This window comes from Oncorhynchus tshawytscha, linkage group LG02, assembly GCF_018296145.1.
Source record: "Oncorhynchus tshawytscha isolate Ot180627B linkage group LG02, Otsh_v2.0, whole genome shotgun sequence".
Lineage (NCBI taxonomy): Eukaryota > Metazoa > Chordata > Actinopteri > Salmoniformes > Salmonidae > Oncorhynchus > Oncorhynchus tshawytscha.
Window position 1 is genome coordinate 12,540,808 of NC_056430.1, and position 22,648 is coordinate 12,563,455.

Here is a 22,648-nt window from a genome sequence, read left to right on the forward strand (position 1 = left end):
AAGTGCTGTAATTTCTAAACGATACCCGATATGGATGGAAATACCCTCAAATGTAAGGTGACAGTCTGCACTTTAACCTTTATAGTCATTGTATAATTTGAAAGTGCTGGAGTACAGAGTCAAAACAACAACAAAATGTGTCACTGCTCAAATAATGTTGGACTGCACTGTATGTCAGGAATCCAATGGGATGATTTGAGGTAGGCAGCGGTCAGCGGTCTAACAGTACTGCGCTTTCGTCCCTTTCCTCGCCCCAACTTGGGCGTGAATCAGAGACTCTACACACATCGACAACAGTCGCCCTCTAAACGTCGTTACCCATCGCCACCACAAAAACCGCGGCCCTCGCAGAGCAGCCTAATTCCCCGCTTTATTGACTACGTTTCGATCGAAACGGATCTTCTTCGTCAGGTCAAACAGACTGTGCTCACACCCCAAAATATACACATTTCACCTTACATGACCGTTAAGCACATGATGCATGGTTGGTGTGGAAACAATTCAATTTACGTTTGCGCATAGTCAATCATAATTAATCACAGAGCTACATATGGTCACAAAGGATTACGTACATACAAATGGGTCCAAGTTCAAACCGAGGAAAACCTAGGTACAATATGCTACAATAAAAAAGTTTTAAAAAAACAAACATAGGCTATCAATGGACTGATTCATATTGTAATCATCTAAATAGTAATAAAATAGAGCCAAAACATCATAATATAATAGCAAATGCTCATGATATAATAGTTTTTATTTTAAATTAAGGGGTGGTAACACCAGTCTGTTGCCATAATAAAATTAGCTATAGGGGGTTGAAATACAGTGCCTGCTGCTGCAACTGGTGTGAAATGGTTGGCTAGTTAGCGGTGCGCGCCAGTGGCTTGTGCATCTGTGACGTCACACTCCGAAACCTCGAAGTAACTGTTTCATTTGCTCTGGTTGCTGAGGAGCATCAACAGTGTGCGGGCCTGCCTGTTCTTTACAAGCATATTGTACAATCTCATCGTTCATGGGTTACTGATGTACAGACAGAAGGGTGGACGAGTCTAGGAGACAGAACGGATTCCTCTATAGTCAGACAGCTATATTCCATTGATGAAAATGAGGATGTAATTCCAGTGGTTTAACATGCCTTTTGTCATACTGCTTCATCAACCCATGATCGAATCGGACGCAGAGCTATTTTTCTTCTGAATTAGTTATTTGATTTATTTGACCCTTATTCTACCAGGTAAATTGACTGAGAACACGTTCTCATTTACATCAACGACCTGGGGAGTTACAGAGTGTAGGAAGGGGGGATGAATGAGCCAATTGGAAGCTGGGGATGATTAGGTGGCCATGATGATATGAGGGCTAGATAACTGGTTTATCCTTCAAATTAATTCCTATAGAGATAGCATCGTATCTAGGTCATTTAATTAGGGGGGTGCCTTCCCTATCGAACAAAAATCCCGGCAAGCATACTGACCTTGAACATATAAGTATCGGTGTATTTATGAATCAGTTTTGTTGAGGACACCTCATGGGTTTTGTGCGCGTGTGTTCTGAGTGGGTGTGACCGTGACACATGATACCCCTCCCTCTAGATGCCTATTGGCTGCTGCCCGTGTCCATCATTAGGTTCAGGCTTCGGCTCTTATCGAAGAACGTTATGAAGCAGTCATCATCTGTGGCAGTCTCACCTGGCCGGCTCCATGGCAAAACAAGACTTATTTATGTATTTTAATTTATTTTCTGTCGTTTTTCTGCAGCTCTCTTTGTCCTTTGATCAAGTGTCTGCGGTTGTGGAAAAAAGGTAGGTGTGAAAGGAGCTATTTCAACTCTAGGCTGGAGTCAGGCAGGGCGATGGATGGATGTTGTGCAGACGGAGGGGGAGAACGAAGGTCTTTTATAGTGTGATGGAGACCGTGAGAATGAGGAGAAAGATACAGTTTTAGAATGCGTTTGTGAATCTGTAAAAAGCATGATCTCGTATCATCTGTAACCATTGTGATAGTGATTTCCTTCTTGTACATTTACTGCACTGTTACTGTAGGGTACGATACTGTAGTGTGCACATCTGCGATGCAAATGTAGCTACTAGGGCTCTGTCAGTGAAATACAAGAGACAATCCATGGGTGTTGCACTGAAGGCATCAGTTTACAGGGCAAATCCATATATGCACTACAAATAAATAGGCAGGGATGAATGCTGCTACATCAGAGATGAGATGGAGTCAAATTATGTTCGCTGTATACTGCAGAGACAGCTTTCCTCTGAGAATTACACTATTTGAGTACAGCTCCGTATGATGCTAGATGGAGGAATTCTCTTCTATTTTATTCTACGCTATTCACCTCAATATGTCTGGCACGGCTGGCACCCAAATAATAAAAATGTAATAACGATAATCACATAAAAAACTTTAGTTATTTCTGTAACGCAGAAACGTTATTTTCTTTAGCTTTACAGTTGAATATATTGAATAGAATATGTTAACTATGACGAAAAGGGTACAGATTGGTATAGTAAATTAATGTATTTGGTTGTAGTATTCCATTGAACAGCAATTCATTGATTTTGGTTCTAGTGATTGACAATGGAATTATTGCAGTTCATTTTAAGAACATGGATATAATATCCCATGAATTGTATTTTGTATAGCTTTAATGAATGCATTATTCTGGGGGAGCCGGATCCACCATATTTTGACTGAAATATGACATAGCAGATTGCCCGGTAAATCCTGGTGCCTTGAATACCCCCACCTTCTGAACCCTGCTGACTTCTTAATCATCCTGTTTTGGCATGTGGCATTTTGTCATAACCCTGATACTTGCCCCAGCTGCTGCTGCCTACACGCCAGCAGCCTCCAGTCAACCTTTCTTGAATAGACAGCACAGTGGCTTTATATCTAAATATAAGATCAGATATTAAGCTAAAATGTTAGGCAGTATTGTACATGTACTGTTTATACATTTCTTCATATCATATTTGATTGATATTTCAATTCAGATGCCTGTAAACATGCACTGAATACAAAGCAGCAGCTTTATAATGCTCCCTGTAGGGTAGTTATGTGATATTGTGATATTTAAGTAAGAAACGTGAAGGGGTGTTGTATATGGCCAATATACCACGGGTAAGGTGTGTTCTTGTGCACGCCGAAACGCGGAGTGCCTGGATACAGCCTTTAGCCGTGGTATATTGGCCACATACCACAAACCCTGCGATGCCTTATTGCTATTATAAACTGGTTACCAATGTAATTAGAGCAGTAAAAATACGTGTTTTGTCATACCCATAGTATGCGGTCTGCTATACCATAGCTGTCAGCCAATCAGCATTCAGCGCTCGAACCACCCAGTTTATAATGTGATGAAAACATAGAATACAGTAAACAAAGTCACCTGATGATCCAAGGGGTAAGGATCATTCCAAATGCAATAATCTTGAAACATGATCAATAAAAACAAATTTTCAGGCTCATTTCACTTGTCAATGTGTCTTTTGTGCATTTAGGAACAAACTATACATGGACAATACTGCTAAACATGTTTGATCTTTAACTGAAAAGATCAACTCCCCCACACCCGACCTGTTTACCAAAGTAATTATTCTCCTCCCTGTCTCCCAACACCTTGGGCTCATCTATTAGGGAACATTTAACTTCATAAAAAACCCTAATGTAATTGGCAACATATTGCCTCAAGAGCATTGGTCGCAACATGTAGGGCAGTGCAGGCTTTAGTCTGAACACAGGAGGAAGTCTAAAAGCAGCCCCTCTTATCTTCAAACTTACCCTCACAGAATATATGACATGCCTGGCATTGTGAGGTGAGTGAGAGAGATGATCAGTGGATCATATTTATTATGTAATGGCTGGACCACAACATGCTATGTTGCAGCCAGTCAATGACAGCAGCAGGGTAGACTACAGAGTGGATTTGTAAGCTGATATGTAGGGTGGGGTGGGGACAGAGGTAGGAGAGGATTTTTCTATCCCCTGTAGATCATCACAATCGGTTCAGTCGTTTGAATGAAAGCTACATTTTTGCTTAGGTTAGTGGTTTTGATGAGGCCGTGTAGGTCTGTGTAGCAAATTCAGGTTGACGTTTGTGTTCAGATAAATGATTACTCAGTGTTTTGTCACTTTTTATTATGTAACAATGGCATCTGCTGGTGATCAAGAAGACAGAGCACTCACTCCTCATCAACTCCCAAATGTATTGTTATATCACTGAACCAGGCCAACAGAGATACAGCCACAGATGGGCTTTCAATAACAAATGTCAGATAATTACACTTTTACACTGAGGTACACTGAATATGATCTATTCCTGTTATAGATAACATAGTATTACAGTAGTATATGCCTCTCTGCAATAGTGTTAAACAAATCGCCACACACAATGCAGTGCCTTACTGCAGGGTCAAGCCTTATGCCCTCATGCTTTATGAAGTGATGAACTAATCAGATAAGGAAATCTGATTCATGCAGAATATTTGTGTTCAATGTAATATAAATACTATTAAGCAGACGCTTTTATCTAAAGCGACTTACAGTCACTCTTGCATACATTTTACTTACTGGTGGTCCTGGGAATCAAACACACTATCCTGCGGTAGCAAGCGCCAGGCTCTGCATTGGATTATGACTGGGTAAACTATAGATGTGAACTACCCACTGGTCTAATAGACTAGTAATGGTCCAATGGAGAATTCTACTCGACACCCGAAGACGAAAGCTGTAGAAAATGTGCTTTGTACAATTACATTGCTGAAATTTGCATTGATATAAAAGTACAGAGACTCTTTTTTACAGACTACAGGCTAGTGCTAAAATTACACTGCTAATGTTTGTCAGTCGGGGTTAGAGTCAACTCCATTTCAATTCAGGAAGTTAACTGAAATCCCATTCAAATGAAGAACATTGGAATTTCAGTTTACTTCCTGAGGACTCCAACACTGCTGTCTGCCAGTCCAGGTTGCTTCCTCAGATCTGATGGGCAGACAGTCTACACAAACCCCCCTTAGCCATAATAAGGATACCATGGTCTGGCTGCTAGCTCCCCTGATTCCCAGTAAGGGCACCACGGTCTGGGAAGACTTGTTGGTAAATTACCTTATATTTTTTAAAGAAATTCTGAAAGAGATTGGTGTGGTTTTGTCCACTATCTGATCATGGCATGGGGTTGTTCAAACACAGACATTTATTTGTTTAAAATCTATCAGTTGATGGTTTAATTTCAGAGAGACAAAAATAATAATGTTTATTTGCAAAATGCTATATATCCACCTCACTCACAGAGACATAAGTAGTACTGCTAGGTTTTAAATGTAACAACATAACTACATTCTAAATAAAGAACTGTACAAATTATACATTTGTGACGTTAATATTAAAATATATATATATTTTAATGATGTTATGTTCAATCTACCATTGTCTCTACATCTACAGTCCTAATAATACTATAAGGGATATTTACATTGATGTTCACTGTCCAGCACCTTATAGGCTACTTCTATATCATCTGAAATAATCATTTATTTTTGTATGTTTACAGTTTAGCGGGGCCCACATCCCAAGATATCAGGGTTCAAAACAGTGAGTTATTTTCCCTTATTGTCAATTGATTATGTAAATGTTTTGAATCATGTTTTTTTATGGTATGTGTAAAAAAATACACTATAATTCACTGGTAACACTTCACCTTATGTTGTTAATTTACCTGTGTAATTGTGACACTGGTGTAGTAGTGACACATTGTTAATATTCATTTGATAATTGCTTTATACGTTCTAAATACACTGCTCAAAAAAATAAAGGGAACACTTAAACAACACAATGTAACTCCAAGTCAATCACACTTCTGTGAAATCAAACTGTCCACTTAGGAAGCAACACTGATTGACAATAAATTTCACATGCTTTTGTGCAAATAGAATAGACAACAGGTGGAAATTATAGGCAATTAGCAAGACACCCCCAATAAAGGAGTGGTTCTGCAGATGGTAACCACAGACCACTTCTCAGTTCCTATGCTTACTGGCTGATGTTTTGGTCACTTTTGAATGCAGGCGGTGCTTTCACTCTAGTGGTAGCATGAGACGGAGTCTACAACCCACACAAGTGGCTCAGGTAGTGCAGCTCATCCAGGATGACACATCAATGCGAGCTGTGGCAAGAAGGTTTGCTGTATCTGTCAGCGTAGTGTCCAGAGCATGGAGGCGCTACTAGGAGACAGGCCAGTACATCAGGAGATGTGGAGGAGGCCGTAGGAGGGCAACAACCCAGCAGCAGGACCGCTACCTCCGCATTTGTGCAAGGAGGAGCAGGAGGAGCACTGCCAGAGCCCTGCAAAATGACCTCCAGCAGGCCACAAATGTGCATGTGTCTGCTCAAACGGTCAGAAACAGACTCCATGAGGGTGGTATGAGGGCCCGACGTCCACAGGTGGGGGTTGTGCTTACAGCCCAACACTGTGCAGGAAGTTTGGCATTTGCCAGAGAACACCAAGATTTGCAAATTCGCCACTGGCGCCCTGTGCTCTTCACAGATGAAAGCAGGTTCACACTGAGCACATGTGACAGACGTGACAGAGTCTGGAGACGCCGTGTAGAACGTTCTTCTGCCTGCAACATCCTCCAGCATGACCGGTTTGGCGGTAGGTCAGTCATGGTGTGGGGTGGCATGTCTTTGGGGGGCCGCACAGCCCTCCATGTGCTCGCCAGAGGTAGCCTGACTGCCATTAGGTACCGAGATGAGATCCTCAGACCCCTTGGGAGACCATATGCTGGTGCTGTTGGCCCTGGGTTCCTCCTAATTTAAGACCATGCTAGACCTCATGTGGCTGGAGTGTGTCAGCAGTTCCTGCAAGAGGAAGGCATTGATGCTATGGACTGGCCCACCCGTTCCCCAGACCTGAATCCAATTGAGCACATCTGAGACATCATGTCTCGCTCCATCCACCAACGACACGTTGCACCACAGATTGTCCAGGAGTTGGCGGATGCTTTAGTCCAGGTCTGGGAGGAGATCCCTCAGGAGACCATCCGCCACCTCATCAGGAGCATGCCCAGGCGTTGTAGGGAGGTCATACAGGCCATGGGTTGATAAATTTGATTTCCATTGATCATTTTTGTGTGATTTTGTTGTCAGCACATTCAACTATGTAAAGAAAAAAGTATTTAATAAGAATATTTCATTCATTCAGATCTAGGATGTGTTATTTTAGTGTTCCCTTTATTTTTTTGAGCAGTGTATTTTATTTTAAAACATTTCTCTCTTACTCCTTGTATACAGATGGGTTGGCTGCCCAGAGCCACAGTGCTGCTTCCGATGGGGAGAGTTCTTCGCTTATAGCGGAGGACCCTCTCAGGAGAGTCCTGCAGGTCCCAATTATTATCTTTCCTTCCTCCCGAAGTGTGTACTTGTTCACTTCATTTCACTGACTTGAAAGGAAATGACTAGTACAAAAAATATGGTGGAAACTCCCACTAGCCAATGCCTCCACCAGATTTGCAGAACATAGTGAACGAGTGCACACTTCAGAGAAGGGAGATATAGACTACTGTGTGTGTGATTAGACACTAGAGACTGACGTTTCTAGGAATCCAATATGGCATTGTTCATGAAAAAAGCTTTTATTCCGAGTCGTCTGAAACTAATCCCAGACAGAAGGCTTAGTCTCAGTGAGATAAACCATTGGATTCAATTTCAACAAAAAATTATAACTAGATTGGATTATTCCTAACAACAATACCTTTACACAAAGTCTTATTGGTCAATGAACACCCACTGTAGCCCCCACAATGAGATGAAAAACCAATCTGTAATAGTTTTTCAGATTACTGTTGTTCGTCAATCAGTGAGCCACCATCTTATCTCTTTCTACCTCTCTTTCTCCCTTTATTCTTTTCTCTGTCTTCCCCTCTGTCTCTTCTGCTCTCACTCCTTCTTTCACCCATTCCTGTTTCATCCTCTCATTCCCACCATCAGCCTTATGAGTGGCAGCTGGACTCCCCACACAGAACCAAACGGAGGCTACTGCAGACATCCAGCATTCTTCCTTCCTCTCCTCTGAGCGTGGTTTACAACAGCAAAACATGTATCCTGTTTAGGGCCAGGAAGCTTGCCATCAGGTTCAGGAACAGCACCTTAGTGGATCTCACAGAGAAGGCCTTCGGCCCCGATGCACCAGTGGACACCAAAGGCTCTATGTGCAGCAAAGACAAAGCTACGTATGTCTGCTTTGCGGCTGTAGATATTCCTCCTGCATTTCCCGATACATTACTCTTCCTCGCTATCCTCCATTTTTGAAGGATTAAGTAATGACAGAGAACTCTGGAAGAAGAATCATCACTAAATTATCAGAGGGAATTATTGTAATGTTTGTTTACGTGTCAATTAATCCCTTAAGGGATGGGTTGCCAACTGGCAATTTGACACAAAAAATACAATTTCATTAATTGATTAATTAATTCGACAGTACTATTGAACCTTATTTTTCCACCAGGCTTGTACTACGTTTCGGAGATGTGGAGGACTTGAGAGGACTTGCAATTAGGTTTGTCTCTTCATTCATTTTTATAGCCAGTGCTAGGCTATAAGGACCATTTTACAAATAATAGATAGGCCCATGGTTTTCCTGGTCAGGTCACATGTAGGTAAATAAAAACACTTGGTCTGAAGTATATTGTGCGGGGTCCATTTTGGTTGTGATATTTATTTATTGTACTGTACACTGACTGTAAGTCTCTCTTGATAAGAGCATCTGCTAAATTACTCAAATGTAATTGTGTAACCAATGTATGCACTGTTCCAACAGACTACAAATGTCCAACACATTCTATGAGTCGGCAGGGCAGAACTGGTTCACTCTGGACAGCGTACACATCCACTACAACTGGACCCATGAGGCAACGTTCAACGCCACCGACGTTTACGCTCCTAGTACCCACTCCTACCACTGTCAGCACGTGAGCAGTCTGCAGAAGTACGACACGCTGCTCGTACCCAGCTCCATCACAGACAACTCTGCAAACTGGCACATCACCTTCACAGACTTCCAGGTTGGCATGCATTGTTTTTACGGGGAGGCATCGTTTTATGGCAGGAGGGCAAGGTACGTTTTAATAGGGGAGCATGTTCTGAGGGTTCTGTTGGAACCCGGCAGCTACTCCTGATTAATTATAATGGATAACTGGATAACTTGTATTGTTTCTTAAAACCTTTTGGTAAAATAATAATGAAAGATCTGTAAACAGAACTGCAACTTGAGTGTGGCTTTATTCAACTGGTCATAACACAGGGCAGTTCCTAGTTATACCTCTAGATGGCACTATTTTTTTTATACCATAACAATACCTTGTTATTTATTGTATTGTTTTTTTATTGTGTTTGTGTATGAACCCAGAAAGATTCATGTTTTTTTTAAAAGAGTTACATGATATAGAAAAATCCACAAGATTAAAAAAGTATATCATATCCTTTATATGCTGCGCTGAGACAACCATAAATTATCAGCATTGTCATCATACTGCAGGCCCGCCACAGACAACCCTCATTGACTCTTATTTTTAACCCATGTCCTCACTCGAGGCATAGACCCAATGGTTCTAGACAATCTTGTACCTATACCAATTCAAACCAATCCCATGGTATTTTCAAACAAGGGGTTACCTACTGATCATAGCTGCTGCCAACACACTGACTCAACTCCAGCCACTTTAATAATGGGAATTGATGGGAAATGATGTAAACTATAGCACTAGCCACTTTAAACAATGCTACCTAATATAATGTTTACATACCCTACATTATTCATCTCATATGTATATGTATATACTGTACTCTGTATCATCTACTGCATCTTTATGTAATACATGTATCACTAGCCACTTTAACTATGCCACTTTGTTTACATCCTCATCTCATATGTATATACTGCACTCAATACCATCTACTGTATCTTGCCTATGCCGCTCTGTACCATCACTCACTCATATATCTTTATGTACATATTCTTTATCCCCTTACACTTGTGTCTATAAGGTAGTAGTTTTGGAATTGTTAGCTAGATTACTTGTTGGTTACGACTGCATTGTCGGAACTAGAAGCACAAGCATTTCGCTACACTCGCATTAACATCTGCTAACCATGTGTATGTGACAAATAAAATTTGATTTGATTTGTTGCTTGTATTAGACTCCATCTGACCTGAAATCCGGCAGCTGCGGTCTAGGATTAGCTCATGTAAATTCCAGAACTTTGATTTCAAAGATGTATTTTATTTTAATTCTGGCTTCTCAATCCAATGTGGACATTCTGGTAATTTCTGAAATAATTCTGTGCAGGACTCTGATGTGTCTCTATCTGGTTATAATGATTACAGATGGGACAGAACAGGAAGAGGTGAGGGTGTTGCCATATTGACCATTCAAATGTTTTTGTAACTCTTGCTACATCTGTCCCTAAGCATTTTGATTGTGTTGTTCTTAATGTGGGCCTTGGTCCTAATAACCAGCTGTGCTTCCTCTGTCCCTAAGCATTTAGGTTGTCTTGTTCTTAATGTGGGCCTTAGTCATAATAACCAGCTGAAACTAGTAGGAGTGTATCGCCCCTCTCGGCTTCTTCATGTTCTCTTAACAATTTATCTCAATTGCTATCTAAGTATGGTAAATATGAATTATTCATTTTGGGAGATTCTAATATGGTCAGATACGCTAAAAGATATTTGCTCTGAGCAAAACCTGTCTCAGCAGATAACTGAGCCTACACAGCCCAATCCTAAAGCTGTCTCAGCTGATAACTGAGCCTACACTGCCCAATCCTAAACATCCATCGAAATCTACCCTGATTTATCTTATTTTGACAAATACTCCAGATAAATATGTTGATAGTGGGGTTTTCTCACTGGATTTTAGTGACCGTTGGCCAGTTGTCTGTGTCAGAGATATGAGAATGCATAAATCTAAGCCTCGTGTCATCACTAAGTGGACCTTTAAAAAAGCCTTTTTAATTTTTTTTTTACATAATCTTTATTTTAGTGACTTTGATTGTATCTCAGCTATCCCTTAACCTGATTTAGCTTTAAGCTTTTTTGCAAATGTCTTCAATACTATTGTAGATAATCATGCCCCTTCAAAACTATGACAGTAAAGGTAGATCGAATGCCTGGTTCACTCCTGAATTATCCAAAGTCATTCACAAAACAAATGTTGCCTGGGTCAAGGCCAGGAACACAGGCTTAGGCCGAGATTGGCAATCTTTAAGTCAACTGAGGAATCAATGTGGAAGACTAATCAGAAAGGCTAAATCGGATTATTATGTAACCACTCTACGATTGTAAAGGGAATCTGGCTAAATTCTCGAACACTGTCATATCTCTAAAGGGTTGCACTTCCTACTCTCTGCCCCAACAAATTCATTCTGGTCCCATTACGGACAAAAATGCCATCATTGATGCATTTAATTGCCATTTTATTTCAGCGGGCTATCTTTTTCAAAGAGCGTCTAACCCTACTATATCTAAGAGTGGGCTTAATGTTGATTCTGACATTTTGCAGATTAACTCAGAAAATGGTTGTCAAGTTATTGCATTTCGGCAATTCACAGAAAAATACATCCTTGATTCCATACTTCAAATCAAATCAAATTTTATTGGTCACAAACACATGGTTAGCAGATGTTATTGCGAGTGTAGCAAATTAATTATGCTTCTAGATCCGACAGTGCAGCAGTATCTAACTGGTAATATCTACAATTCCACAACAAAACCTAATATCTAACAAATTCCACCACAAAACCAATACACACAATCAAGTAAAGGAATGTGATAAGAATATATAAGTATAAAATATATGGATGAGCAGTGACAGAGTGGCTAAGATGCAATAGATAGTAAAGAATAGATAGTGATGGATACAGTATACATTATACACATATGAGATGAGTAATGCGAGATATATAAACATTCTTAAAATGGCATTATTAAAGTGGCCAATGATATCAAGTCTGTAGGTAGGCAGCCGCCTCTCTGTGCTAGTGGTGGCTGTTTAACAATCTGATGGCCTTGAGATAGAAGCTGTTTTTCAATCTCTCTGTCCCAGCTTTGATGCACATGTACTGACCTCGCCTTCTGGATGGAAGTGCGGTGAACAGGCAGTGGCTCGGGTGGTTATTGTCCTTGATGATCTTTTTTGCCTTCCTGTGACATCGGGTGTTGTAGGTGTCCTGGAGGGCTGGTAGTTTGTCCCCGGTGATGCGTTGTGATACAGCCCGACAGGATGCTCTCAATTGTGCACATGTAAAAGTTGGTGAGGGTTTTCGGGGACAAGCCACATTTTTCCAGCCTCCTGAGGTTGAAGAGGCACTGTTTCGCCTTCTTCACCACACTGTCTGTGTGTGTGGACCATTTCAGTTTGTCGGTGATATGTACACAGAGGAACTTAAAACTTTCCACCTTCTCCACTGCTGCCCCGTCGATAGGGGGGTGTTCCCTTTACTGTTTCCTGAAGTCCACGATCATCTCTTTTGTTTTGCTGACAATGAGTGAGAGGTTATTTTCCTGATACCACACTCCGAGGGCCCTCACCTCCTCCCTGTAGGCTGTCTCGTCGTTGTTGGTAGTCAAGCCTACCACTGTTGTGTCGTCTGCAAACTTGATGATTGAGTTGGAGGCATGCATGGCCATGCAGTCGTGGGTGAACAGGGATTACAGGAGGGGGCTGAGAACACACCCTTGTGGGGCCCCAGTGTTGAGTTTAGTGGAGTGGAGAAGTTGTTTCCTACCTTCACCACCTGGGGTGACCCGTCAGGAAGTCCAGGACCCAGTTGCACGGGGCGGGGTCGAGACCCAGGGTCTCAAGCTTAATGATGAGTTTGGAGGGTGTTGAATGTGTAGTCAATGAACAGCATTCATACATATGTATTCCTCTTGTCCAGATGGGATAGGGCAGTGTGCAGTGTGATGGCGACTGCATCATCTGTGGACCTATTGGGGCGGTAAGCAAATTGAAGTGGGTCTAGAGTGACAGGTAGGGTGGAGGTGATATGATCCTTGACTAGTCTCTCAAAGCACTTCATGATGACAGAAGTGAGTGCTACGGGGCAATAGTCATTTAGTTCAGTTACCTTCGTTTTATGGGAACAGGAACAATGGTGGCCATCTTGAAGCATGTGGGGACAGCATACTGGGATTGGGATTGATTGAACATGTCCGTAAACACACCAGCCAGCTGGTCTGCGCATGCTCTGAGGACGCGGCTAGGGATGCCGTCTGGGCCGGCAGCCTTGTGAGGGTTAACACGTTTAAATGTTTTACTCACGTCGGCCATGAGGAGAGCCCGCAGTCTTTGGTAGTGGACCTTGTCAGTGTCCTCAAAGCGGGCAAAATAAATTGTTTAATTTGTCTGGAAGCAAGACGTCGATGTCCGCGACTTGACTGGTTTTCTTTTTGTTGTCCGTGATTGTCTGTAGACTCTGCCACAGACGTCTCATGTTTGAGCCATTGAATTGCGACTCCACATGGTCTCTATACTGACACTTTGATTGCGTTACAGAGGGAATAACTACACTGTAGTTCGGTAATATGTTCAGTCACCTTGTCATGATTAAATCCGGTGGTACGTGCTTTCAGTTTTGCACGAATGCTGCCATTAATCCACAGTTTCTGGTTAGGGAAGGCTTTATAAACTCGCTCACCGAGTCAGTGTATACGTCAATGTTATTATCTGAGGTTACCTGAAACATATCCCAGTCCACGTGATTGAAGCAATCTTGAAGCGTGGAATCCGATTGGTCAGACCAGGGTTGGATTTCTTGCTACAAAGAAATCCACAGGGGCTGACCAAATGGAACTGGATCTGCTCAAGTGAGATGCCCCCCTCATTGCTGGCTCAGTAACCTATATCTTAAATCTAACATCGTTATCAGGAAAAATTCCAAAAGTATGGAAAACAGTGCCGCCACTCCATAAGGGCAGAGATGATAGTGATCTTGATAATTATCATCCAATCTCCAGGCCTCCATGTCTGTCTAAGATTCTCAAATCTTTGGTAAAAAAGCAACTTCACTATTTTTTATCTGAGCATGGTATTATGAATAAAAATCAATCTGGGTTTAGGCCAGGGCATAGCACTGTCACCACATTAGTAGTTAATGATATTGTCAGTACTTTAGACGCTAAAATTAATTGTGCTGCCCTGTTTGATACTGCGTTTGATACTGTTGATCATGCTATTTTATTGAACAAGTTGTCCTCGATTGGCCTGGGCTCTGACTCCTGCTCGTGGTTTCATGATTATCTTAGTGACAGAACTCAGGCCATTGTGATTGATGAGGTTAAGTCTGAATTTCTTAAGGTGTTCCACATGGGTCGATACTAGGCCCGGCTCTTTTCGCTATTTATATAAATGCTATTGATCAATCTGTTAAAATGTTTAAATTTAATCAATATGCAGGGGATAATATTATGTATGCAATTTCCCCTACTGCTGACCTGGCTGTGACAAGGCTATAGTCCGATTTTGCAGCTGTACAGGAAGCCCTTACTGATATAAAACTCGTGCTTAATTACATGTTTTCAAATTCACGTAAGATTGGCTCATTGGATGGTTCTATAATTGAATGAGTCCCCTTGATCACAGGAGACTGCATTCTTTACCAAAAGGTTGGCTGAACCTTTTTGAAGTCACGTAGATCACATCATTACACTCGTTTCCAAAGCCCTGCTGCACAAGCTTCCAACTTACCTAACTTCACTGTTTATATTCACACTTCCTTGCACCCGGTTTAAAAAAATCTCAAATATATTTTGGTTGGATGCTTTGATGATATGTTACATATAGCTTGTTTTTTAAGGACCAAAAAGTTGTCTGCTTCTGATTTGCAATACTGATTTCGTTACAGCCCTACTTTGTTGCATCGTTTACTTTACTCAAACATCTCACCTTTATATTTCTCTTTGCTCGACAGATACAATCGTTCAATGTGCTGTCCAACAAGTTTGGCTCAGCCAGTGATTGCGCTACGTTCTTCACCCCAGCTATCCTCATGGGTCTGATCACCTCTCTAATCCTTCTCCTGGTCCTGGCCTACGCGCTGCACATGGTGGTGCACCTCAAACACATCGACACCTACGAAGAACACAAGACCACCGTCTACTTCCCCCGCAGCACAGAAACTGCAGAATGCACCGGCGCCACCAGCTCCGGCACTACCAGCTCCACTGCCACTGAGAAAAACAGCTTGTAGGACTCCGTTTCCCAGGATGCACCTCAGTCTCCACCACTAGGAGTATACTGTAAACTGTTTCTGTAGGTGTCAGATAGTGACTATGCAGGGCCTCTGACTGAATCCTCTGATGGCTGGCAGACCGACCGACTGACTAAACTCAATAGATAAAGCAACCTCCCATACTGAAGGGCCTGAAAGACATGGTGATAGTCTGAACCTGATATGGTTGTCCACTTTAGCATCACTGGGCTCAGGCAGTGGTTGTTCAAGCCAGATAGATCTAATCATTTGTGGCTCAGCATCATCTGGTGGATTTGGATACAGCTTTGGAGGTGATCCGGAGACATTGACCAGTTATCGGGCATTGCAAAGCAAAAACAAACTAATTATGTACTCTTGAATGAAATTCAAAGGGATATAAGAACAAGTATTTAGTTCCTTGTCAGTACTATAAATGCTGGTATATATATATATATATATATATACACACACTGGATAAAGAAGTTTAATTTTAATAACAAAACCATACCCTAAAGGGTACATACCGTAAAGGCAATGAAGTATATACTTAATTAATCAATGTGTTACATTCTGGTGTTTCAGACCTGTGTTTAAGAACATGTGTTATTGCGAGCTTGTGAAAATAACTATGTACATTTCGGGCCATTATCCACAAAGCATCTCAGAGTAGAAAATTCTAAGAATAGAGACATTACTCCTACTCTTATTGGTAAAAATAAAAGATATGCATGAATCCTCTTTAGTCATTAGTCCCACCTAGTTGACAAATTTAGGAGACCTCATGAGCTGTCCTACCAGATAAGAGTTAGCAGCGGGTGTCTTAATAATAGAAAAAGGTAGCGAGTCAGTGGTTCCTGTGCCACATGGAATTGCTTTTGAGTTGTTAAAATCACAATTGGTTATTCCCCTTCATTTGCAGCAAAGTCAATGAGCGCCACGGTCTTTCCTTCACACGCTCTCAAAATGTTGTGATTACCAGCTGAGATAAACGTTTAGGAGTTGATTTTACTCCTGGCTATATGATCAATCCATAAAAGAATGTTTTGATATTTCTATATGATCAACCCATAAATCATCTAGACCTACATGCAACAGTATCTCTTGCTTACTTGACAATGACTTCACAAGGCCAATGTCACGTTCGTCATAACGAGGAGATCAAGGCGCAGCGCGATAAGAATACATTCTTCTTTAATGAAAGAGAAACACTGAACAAAGTATACAAAATGTGTTACGGTTTTCTGGTGAAAGAGAGGAACAAAATGCAGCGTGGTGATCTTGATACATCTTTAATGACGAAGAAACAATACACAAGAAGAAACAATACACAAGAAAAACCAGAACAGCCCTATCTGGTGCAACAAACAGAGACCGGAACAGTCACCCACGAAACACTCAAAGAATATGGCTGCCTAAATATGGTTTCCAATCAGAGACAACGATAAACACCTGCCTCTGATTGAGAACCACTCTAGGCAACCATAGACTTACCTAGACTACTTCACTAAACCACAATCCCATAACCTACAAAAACCCCTAGACAAAACACCACATAAATACCCATGTCACACCCTGGCCTGACCAAAATAATAAAGAAAACACAAAATACTAAGGGCGTGACAAAATGAATGTGAAGCTATGAGACATGAGTGCTGACAGGCAACTACACAGACAATAACCCACAAAATACCCAAGGAATATGGCTACCTAAATATGGTCCCCAATCAGAGACAATGATCAACAGCTGCCTCTGATTGGGAACCAATCTAGGCAACCATAGACAAACACCTAGATATACAAAAACCCCTAGACATACAAAAACTACACATACCACCCTCGTCACACCCTGACCTAACCAAAATAATAAAGAAAACAAAGATAACTAAGGTCAGGGCGTGACAGCCTATTTCACATGATATGCCTAAATTCCACAAAGCACTAGGCTAAAAAATGTACTTTCATCTTTAATTATCTACATCATGTTATTTCAAGTTATACCTTTGGAGCACATTGTTAAAAAAGTATGCCTAAATTGGGCATGCCTGTAAATTGGCAATTGAAGGCATCTTTATTTTATTTATTTATTTATTTTATTTAACCTTTATTTAACCAGGAAGGGCTCATTGAGATTTAAAATCTCTTTTTCAAGAGTGTCCTGGCCAAGATAGGCAGCACCAAGTCATTACAAAAATTACAGACAAACAACATGAAAAACTACAAGTAATCTAGTAAAAACCATAGAATTCACAAGAGTACAACAAAATCATAAAACAGCAAATTAAAAACATTGACAGGTCAGGGAATCAGTCTCAAGATCATTCATCAGTGATTTAAAAATACCAATCGGGACAAGTTCTTCCAGTTTAATAAAAGTATTGTGTAAGGCGTTCCAAGACGATGGCGCAGAGTACATAAAAGCCCTTTTACTAAATTCAGTTCAGACATTTGGAACAGTTAGCAGGATAATGTCCAGCAAACGAAGAGAGTGTCCAGCAAACGAAGAGAGTACCCACCACATTTCTGAACAATAAAAAATCCCAAATAAAAAGGTACTAAACCCAAAATGGCTTTGTAAATAAAAGTATACCAGTGCCTGAGCCTACGAGTGACTAGAGAAGGCCAGCCAACCCTGGTATACAAAGTGCAGTGGTGCATAAGGGTTTTGTAGTTTAAAATAAATCTCAAAGTGCCATGGTAAAGGGTGTCAATTGATCTCAAACACTGAGCGGAAGCATTCATATATAAAATATCCCCATAGTCTAGTAAAGGGATAAATGTAGCTGATACTAGCCTCCATCTGGCTTCAAAAGAAAAACAGGCCTTGTTCCTGAAATAAAATCCCATTTTCAGCTTCAATTTTTTTGTAAGTTGTGGAATATGCAATTTAAAAGAGAGGACGTCATCAATTAAAATTCCAATATATTTATATGAGGTTACAACCTCAATCTCCTTGCCCTGACAGGTAGTAATAGGTGAAAGGTTCAGAGGTCTATTTCTTGCTTTAGAAAACACCATTAGTTTAGTTGTCAGTATTGAGGATAAGCTTCAATTTACACAAGGTATGTTGAACAGTATAAAAAGCAGTTACAAGTTCTGGAAAGCTTTTGTAAGAGACGAGGCACAACAGTAAATAACAGTATCATCAGCATAAAATGAAGTTGTGCATTTTGGCCATTTTTGTCTAAATCATTTATATAAATAGTGAATAAGAGAGGACCAAGTACAGAGCCTTGGGGCACACCATTAAAGACAGACAATTTAACATGTGAATAATACAAGACAGTTCAGAAGAAAACCATGGATTATCCCGCCCTTTAACCCTGAACCTGCGGAATGGGGCATGTTTGTTTACTATCTGGAAAAAAACATCATGAAATCATTTCCACATCAGGGATAAGCTCAATCTTACTCCAGTCAAAATAAAACAAATCATTAAAGAAAGCCTGCTCATTAAAACAAATTTAAAACAAATTTCTATTACGAATAAAACATGGGTTTGTCTTAGGAACCTTAGTATTTCTAACAGCAACAACAGCACAATGGTCACTTAAATCATTACAAAAAACACCAACTGCGGCTTCTCTTTTTTAAGAGACCTACTGCAAGTGAATTCTACAAGTGAGTTTCCAAACAATACAAAACAGTCATTTAAAACCATTAGACTATGGTTGTGACAATACAGAGGCGGATGCAAGATGCAAGCAACGATGGTTTAATGAATACAGTTTACAGCAGCAACAGGACAGACAGACTGTACTCAAACGGAATCCGACCCAGGGACTAGGGCGCATCTTCCAATGAGAGCGTGCTGAGAAATCCAGGGGAGTGTGTCCGGATGGGTAGGAGGAAGCACAGCAGATAATCCACACAAGGGCGGTGAGAGATGAGCACAGACACACGACACAACCTCAGAGAAGTAACAACGATCTGACAACAAGAAACACTGGTTACAGAACATATAAAGGGAAGATAAGTGATTCCAGCTGGCACAGACAATCAGGCCGAGATTGGGAACCACGCCCACACAAACACGGAGAGAGAGAGAAAGAGAAAGAGAGAGGGAGGCAGTGGATTCATGAACCGTGACAATACCCCCCCCCCCCTAGGAACGCCTCTTGGCGTTCCCAGGCGAATTTACCTGTTGATTGAAATCATCGATAAGGGAGTGATCCAGAATGTCCCTAGCAGGTACCCAACTTCTCTCCTCCGGGCCGTAACCCTCCCAGTCCACCAGGTACTGGAATCCGCGTCCCCTCCTTCTAGAGTCCAAAATATGATTGACAGAAAAGGTGGGTTCCCCATCAACAAGTTGTGGCGGCGGGGGAACCGGGACCGGCGGGTTAATACGTGCCTGAAACACCGGTTTTATTTTAGACACATGAAAGGTAGGATGAATTCTCCTATACGCCGGAGGAAGCTTGAGCCGGACCGCCACCGGACTAATGATCCTGGTGACTTTGAACGGGCCGATAAATTTGGGGGCAAGCTTGTTCGAAATGGATCGGAGTGGAATGTTCTTAGTAGAAAGCCACACTCTTTGGCCAACGACGTATACCGGAGGCTTCGACCGGTGGCGATCGGCCTTAGCCTTGGTGCGCGCCCCCACCCGGAGAAGAGTCTCACGGGCTCTGCTCCATGCGTGACGGCACCTCTGGATGAAAGCGTGAGCGGAGGGAACAGTGACCTCGGACTCCGTACTGGGAAAGATAGGTGGCTGGTAACCTAAACTACACTCAAACGGAGAGAGACCCGTGGCTGCCACTGGCAACGAGAATTGCATGGAACATCTCGTAAGAAAAGCTCTGCAATAGTCAGGATCACCTGAATAACCCTCTGGTGTCGGTAGCCGTGGCTCTAGCTGGGAATCCGGTTCTGGCGGAGCGGGTTGAACTGCCGGTGTAGGTGGCGCATCGAGACCCCTCAGATGTTGTAATTGTTGGGTCAGCTGGGATACCTGCGTCGCAAGGGCTTGTACTGCCCGACCTGTGCTGGAGATGTTCTCCTCTTGTTGATCCATTCTCGTGATACTGCGGGAAATGAATTCGGTCAGACTCGTTGAACTCGCTGCATCCATGGTCTGGTCAGATCGTTCTGTGACAATACAGAGGCGGATGCAAGATGCAAGCAACGATGGTTTAATGAATACAGTTTACAGCAGCAACAGGACAGACAGACTGTACTCAGACGGAATCCGACCCAGGGACTAGGGCGCATCTTCCAATGATAGCGTGCTGAGAAATCCAGGGGAGTGTGTCCGGATGGGTAGGAGGAAGCACAGCAGATAATCCACACAAGGGCGGTGAGAGATGAGCACAGACACACGACACAACCTCAGAGAAGTAACAACGATCTGACAACAAGAAACACTGGTTACAGAACATATAAAGGGAAGATAAGTGATTCCAGCTGGCACAGACAATCAGGCCGAGATTGGGAACCACGCCCACACAAACACGGGAGAGAGAGAGAGAGAGAGAGAGAGAGAGAGAGAGAGAGAGAGAGAAAGAGAAAGAGAAAGAGAGAGGGAGGCAGTGGATTCATGAACCGTGACAATGGTAGTGACACAAATTCGTACTGTTCACATCATGCCACAAATACATCGGCACTTGGACGAGTGGACAGAGTGAAAAATAGGTTTTATGTAGCTACCAGTTTGTACACCAGATATGTGATGACTTCGTTTCCATACTGGGCAGTACAGGAAAGCCCTACACAAAAAGGCCACTATAGATTTTTCAACCAAGATGTTCTTGGCAATACTTTCTTCATTCTCGATTCGGTGAGAAAAAAACAGTGTTAGAAAATGTCAGTGTCCAGTTGCAGGTGGTTCAACAAAAACCAGGTTGCACTGTGTGGCGCACTGTCATCAACCAAGAACAGCTTACTTGAAAAATCTATGGCAGCATTTTGTACAAAATGTACAGGGCTTTACAATAACATCCAGTATGGAAACATGGTTATCACTTATCTGTCATACAAACAGATGGATAGGGCTTTATGTCTTTGATTATGTTCGATCAAAAGACCTTTCGAACATTGTCTGCATCATTATCGGCAAGTTACTTGATGCGTTAGCTACAGTGCCAAAACGATTTAGAGTTGTTAAACGGGAGTGAAGCATGTTGATATAACAATAATTTAGTCAAAATTCAGCTTTTAAAAACCATCAGAATTGGTCAAAATAAATAAATATGAATATTAACATATTAGGCAATAATTAAGAGTAGGCTAAGTGATCATGTCGGGCGAAAATTATGATTAGTTTTTCACTGTGGTTGTCTGAAGTGTGCTATAGAGTTCACAGCTGGTGTGATTACCAGCTGAGATAAACTTTTATGAGTTGATTTTACTCCTGGCTCAGAGTTTTGTCTGAGCAGTCTTAACATCATCCTAAACCTAATCTGAGTTGGGAGTTTTTCTTATCTAAAAACAGGTTTTAACAGGATTCCTAGGACCTTTTCTGAGATGCTTTGTGCATATGGCCCCTGGTTTTGTACATTTTCAAATGTGTTTTCTTCTTACAGGTGGGCCTTCAGTAGTTTTCCAGTTACAACACTATAAAGGCAACCAGACCTGGGTTCAAATACTATTTAAAATATCAAACATTACTTTCACATACATTTGAAGTAAGTATTCAGAAATATTTTATTTGAAAAGTAGTAGTTGAATATATTGAATGTATTTGGAAATACACTTGGAAAGTATTTGAAAATACTCAAATACACTGACTCATACACTCCCATGCATTTAACCCAGGTATTTGAAAATAGTGTTCAAAATAAGTTTTTGAAAATACTCTCAAACATAATTTGGTAGACCATTTCGTTTTGACAAATAACCATTAAAATACTCAAAAGTATTTGTTTTGGGCTGTGTATTTGAAAATACCAGATACTCAAATGCACATGTATTTGAACCCAAGTCTGTAGTCAACATTGAACTATTTTAAAAATCAATAAATTGAATAATTTGGCAGAACCACATCAACAATTTATTGTTGTTTAGTGATATGCAGCATGCCCGTGGCTAGAAAATAAATTAGCATACAACAGTAGCTTACTCTGATGGATAGAATTGTGCAATTTGTCTTGGAACCTGTCATTATGTACCTTTCATTGATCTGTAGGCTATATGTTTGGAAAATTAAATCCAAGTTGGCTCAACTGTGTTTATTGCGCTCTATGAAACTTAAAGATTAATGTGGAAGTTTAAGATAATTCAGATATTAATAAATGTTGTTTAATTCATGTAAAACAGGGATGGGTTGTAGAGATTTGAAGGACAATGAATGTAAGAAACTTTACTCAGCTAGCACATTTGGTTCCTTGGAAGTTGTGGGAGTGTATGATTTTGGTTTTCCATTGGTTCTGGGAACGTAGCCATAAGTTTCCTGACCG

General features: G+C 41.3%; 1 protein-coding gene across 1 annotated transcript; it reads left to right on the plus strand.

Moving 5' to 3' along the window:
* The first annotated feature begins 1,645 nt into the window (after positions 1-1,645).
* On the plus strand, positions 1,646-15,984 carry LOC112221657 (V-type proton ATPase subunit S1-like protein). Its single transcript, XM_024383869.1, has 7 exons — positions 1,646-1,801; positions 5,557-5,597; positions 7,296-7,384; positions 7,992-8,233; positions 8,509-8,559; positions 8,821-9,064; positions 14,970-15,984. The coding sequence occupies exons 1-7, from the start codon at positions 1,701-1,703 to the stop codon at positions 15,246-15,248; spliced, it is 1,047 nt and encodes a 348-aa protein (XP_024239637.1). The 5' UTR covers positions 1,646-1,700; the 3' UTR covers positions 15,249-15,984.
* Positions 15,985-22,648: the final 6,664 nt, after the last annotated feature.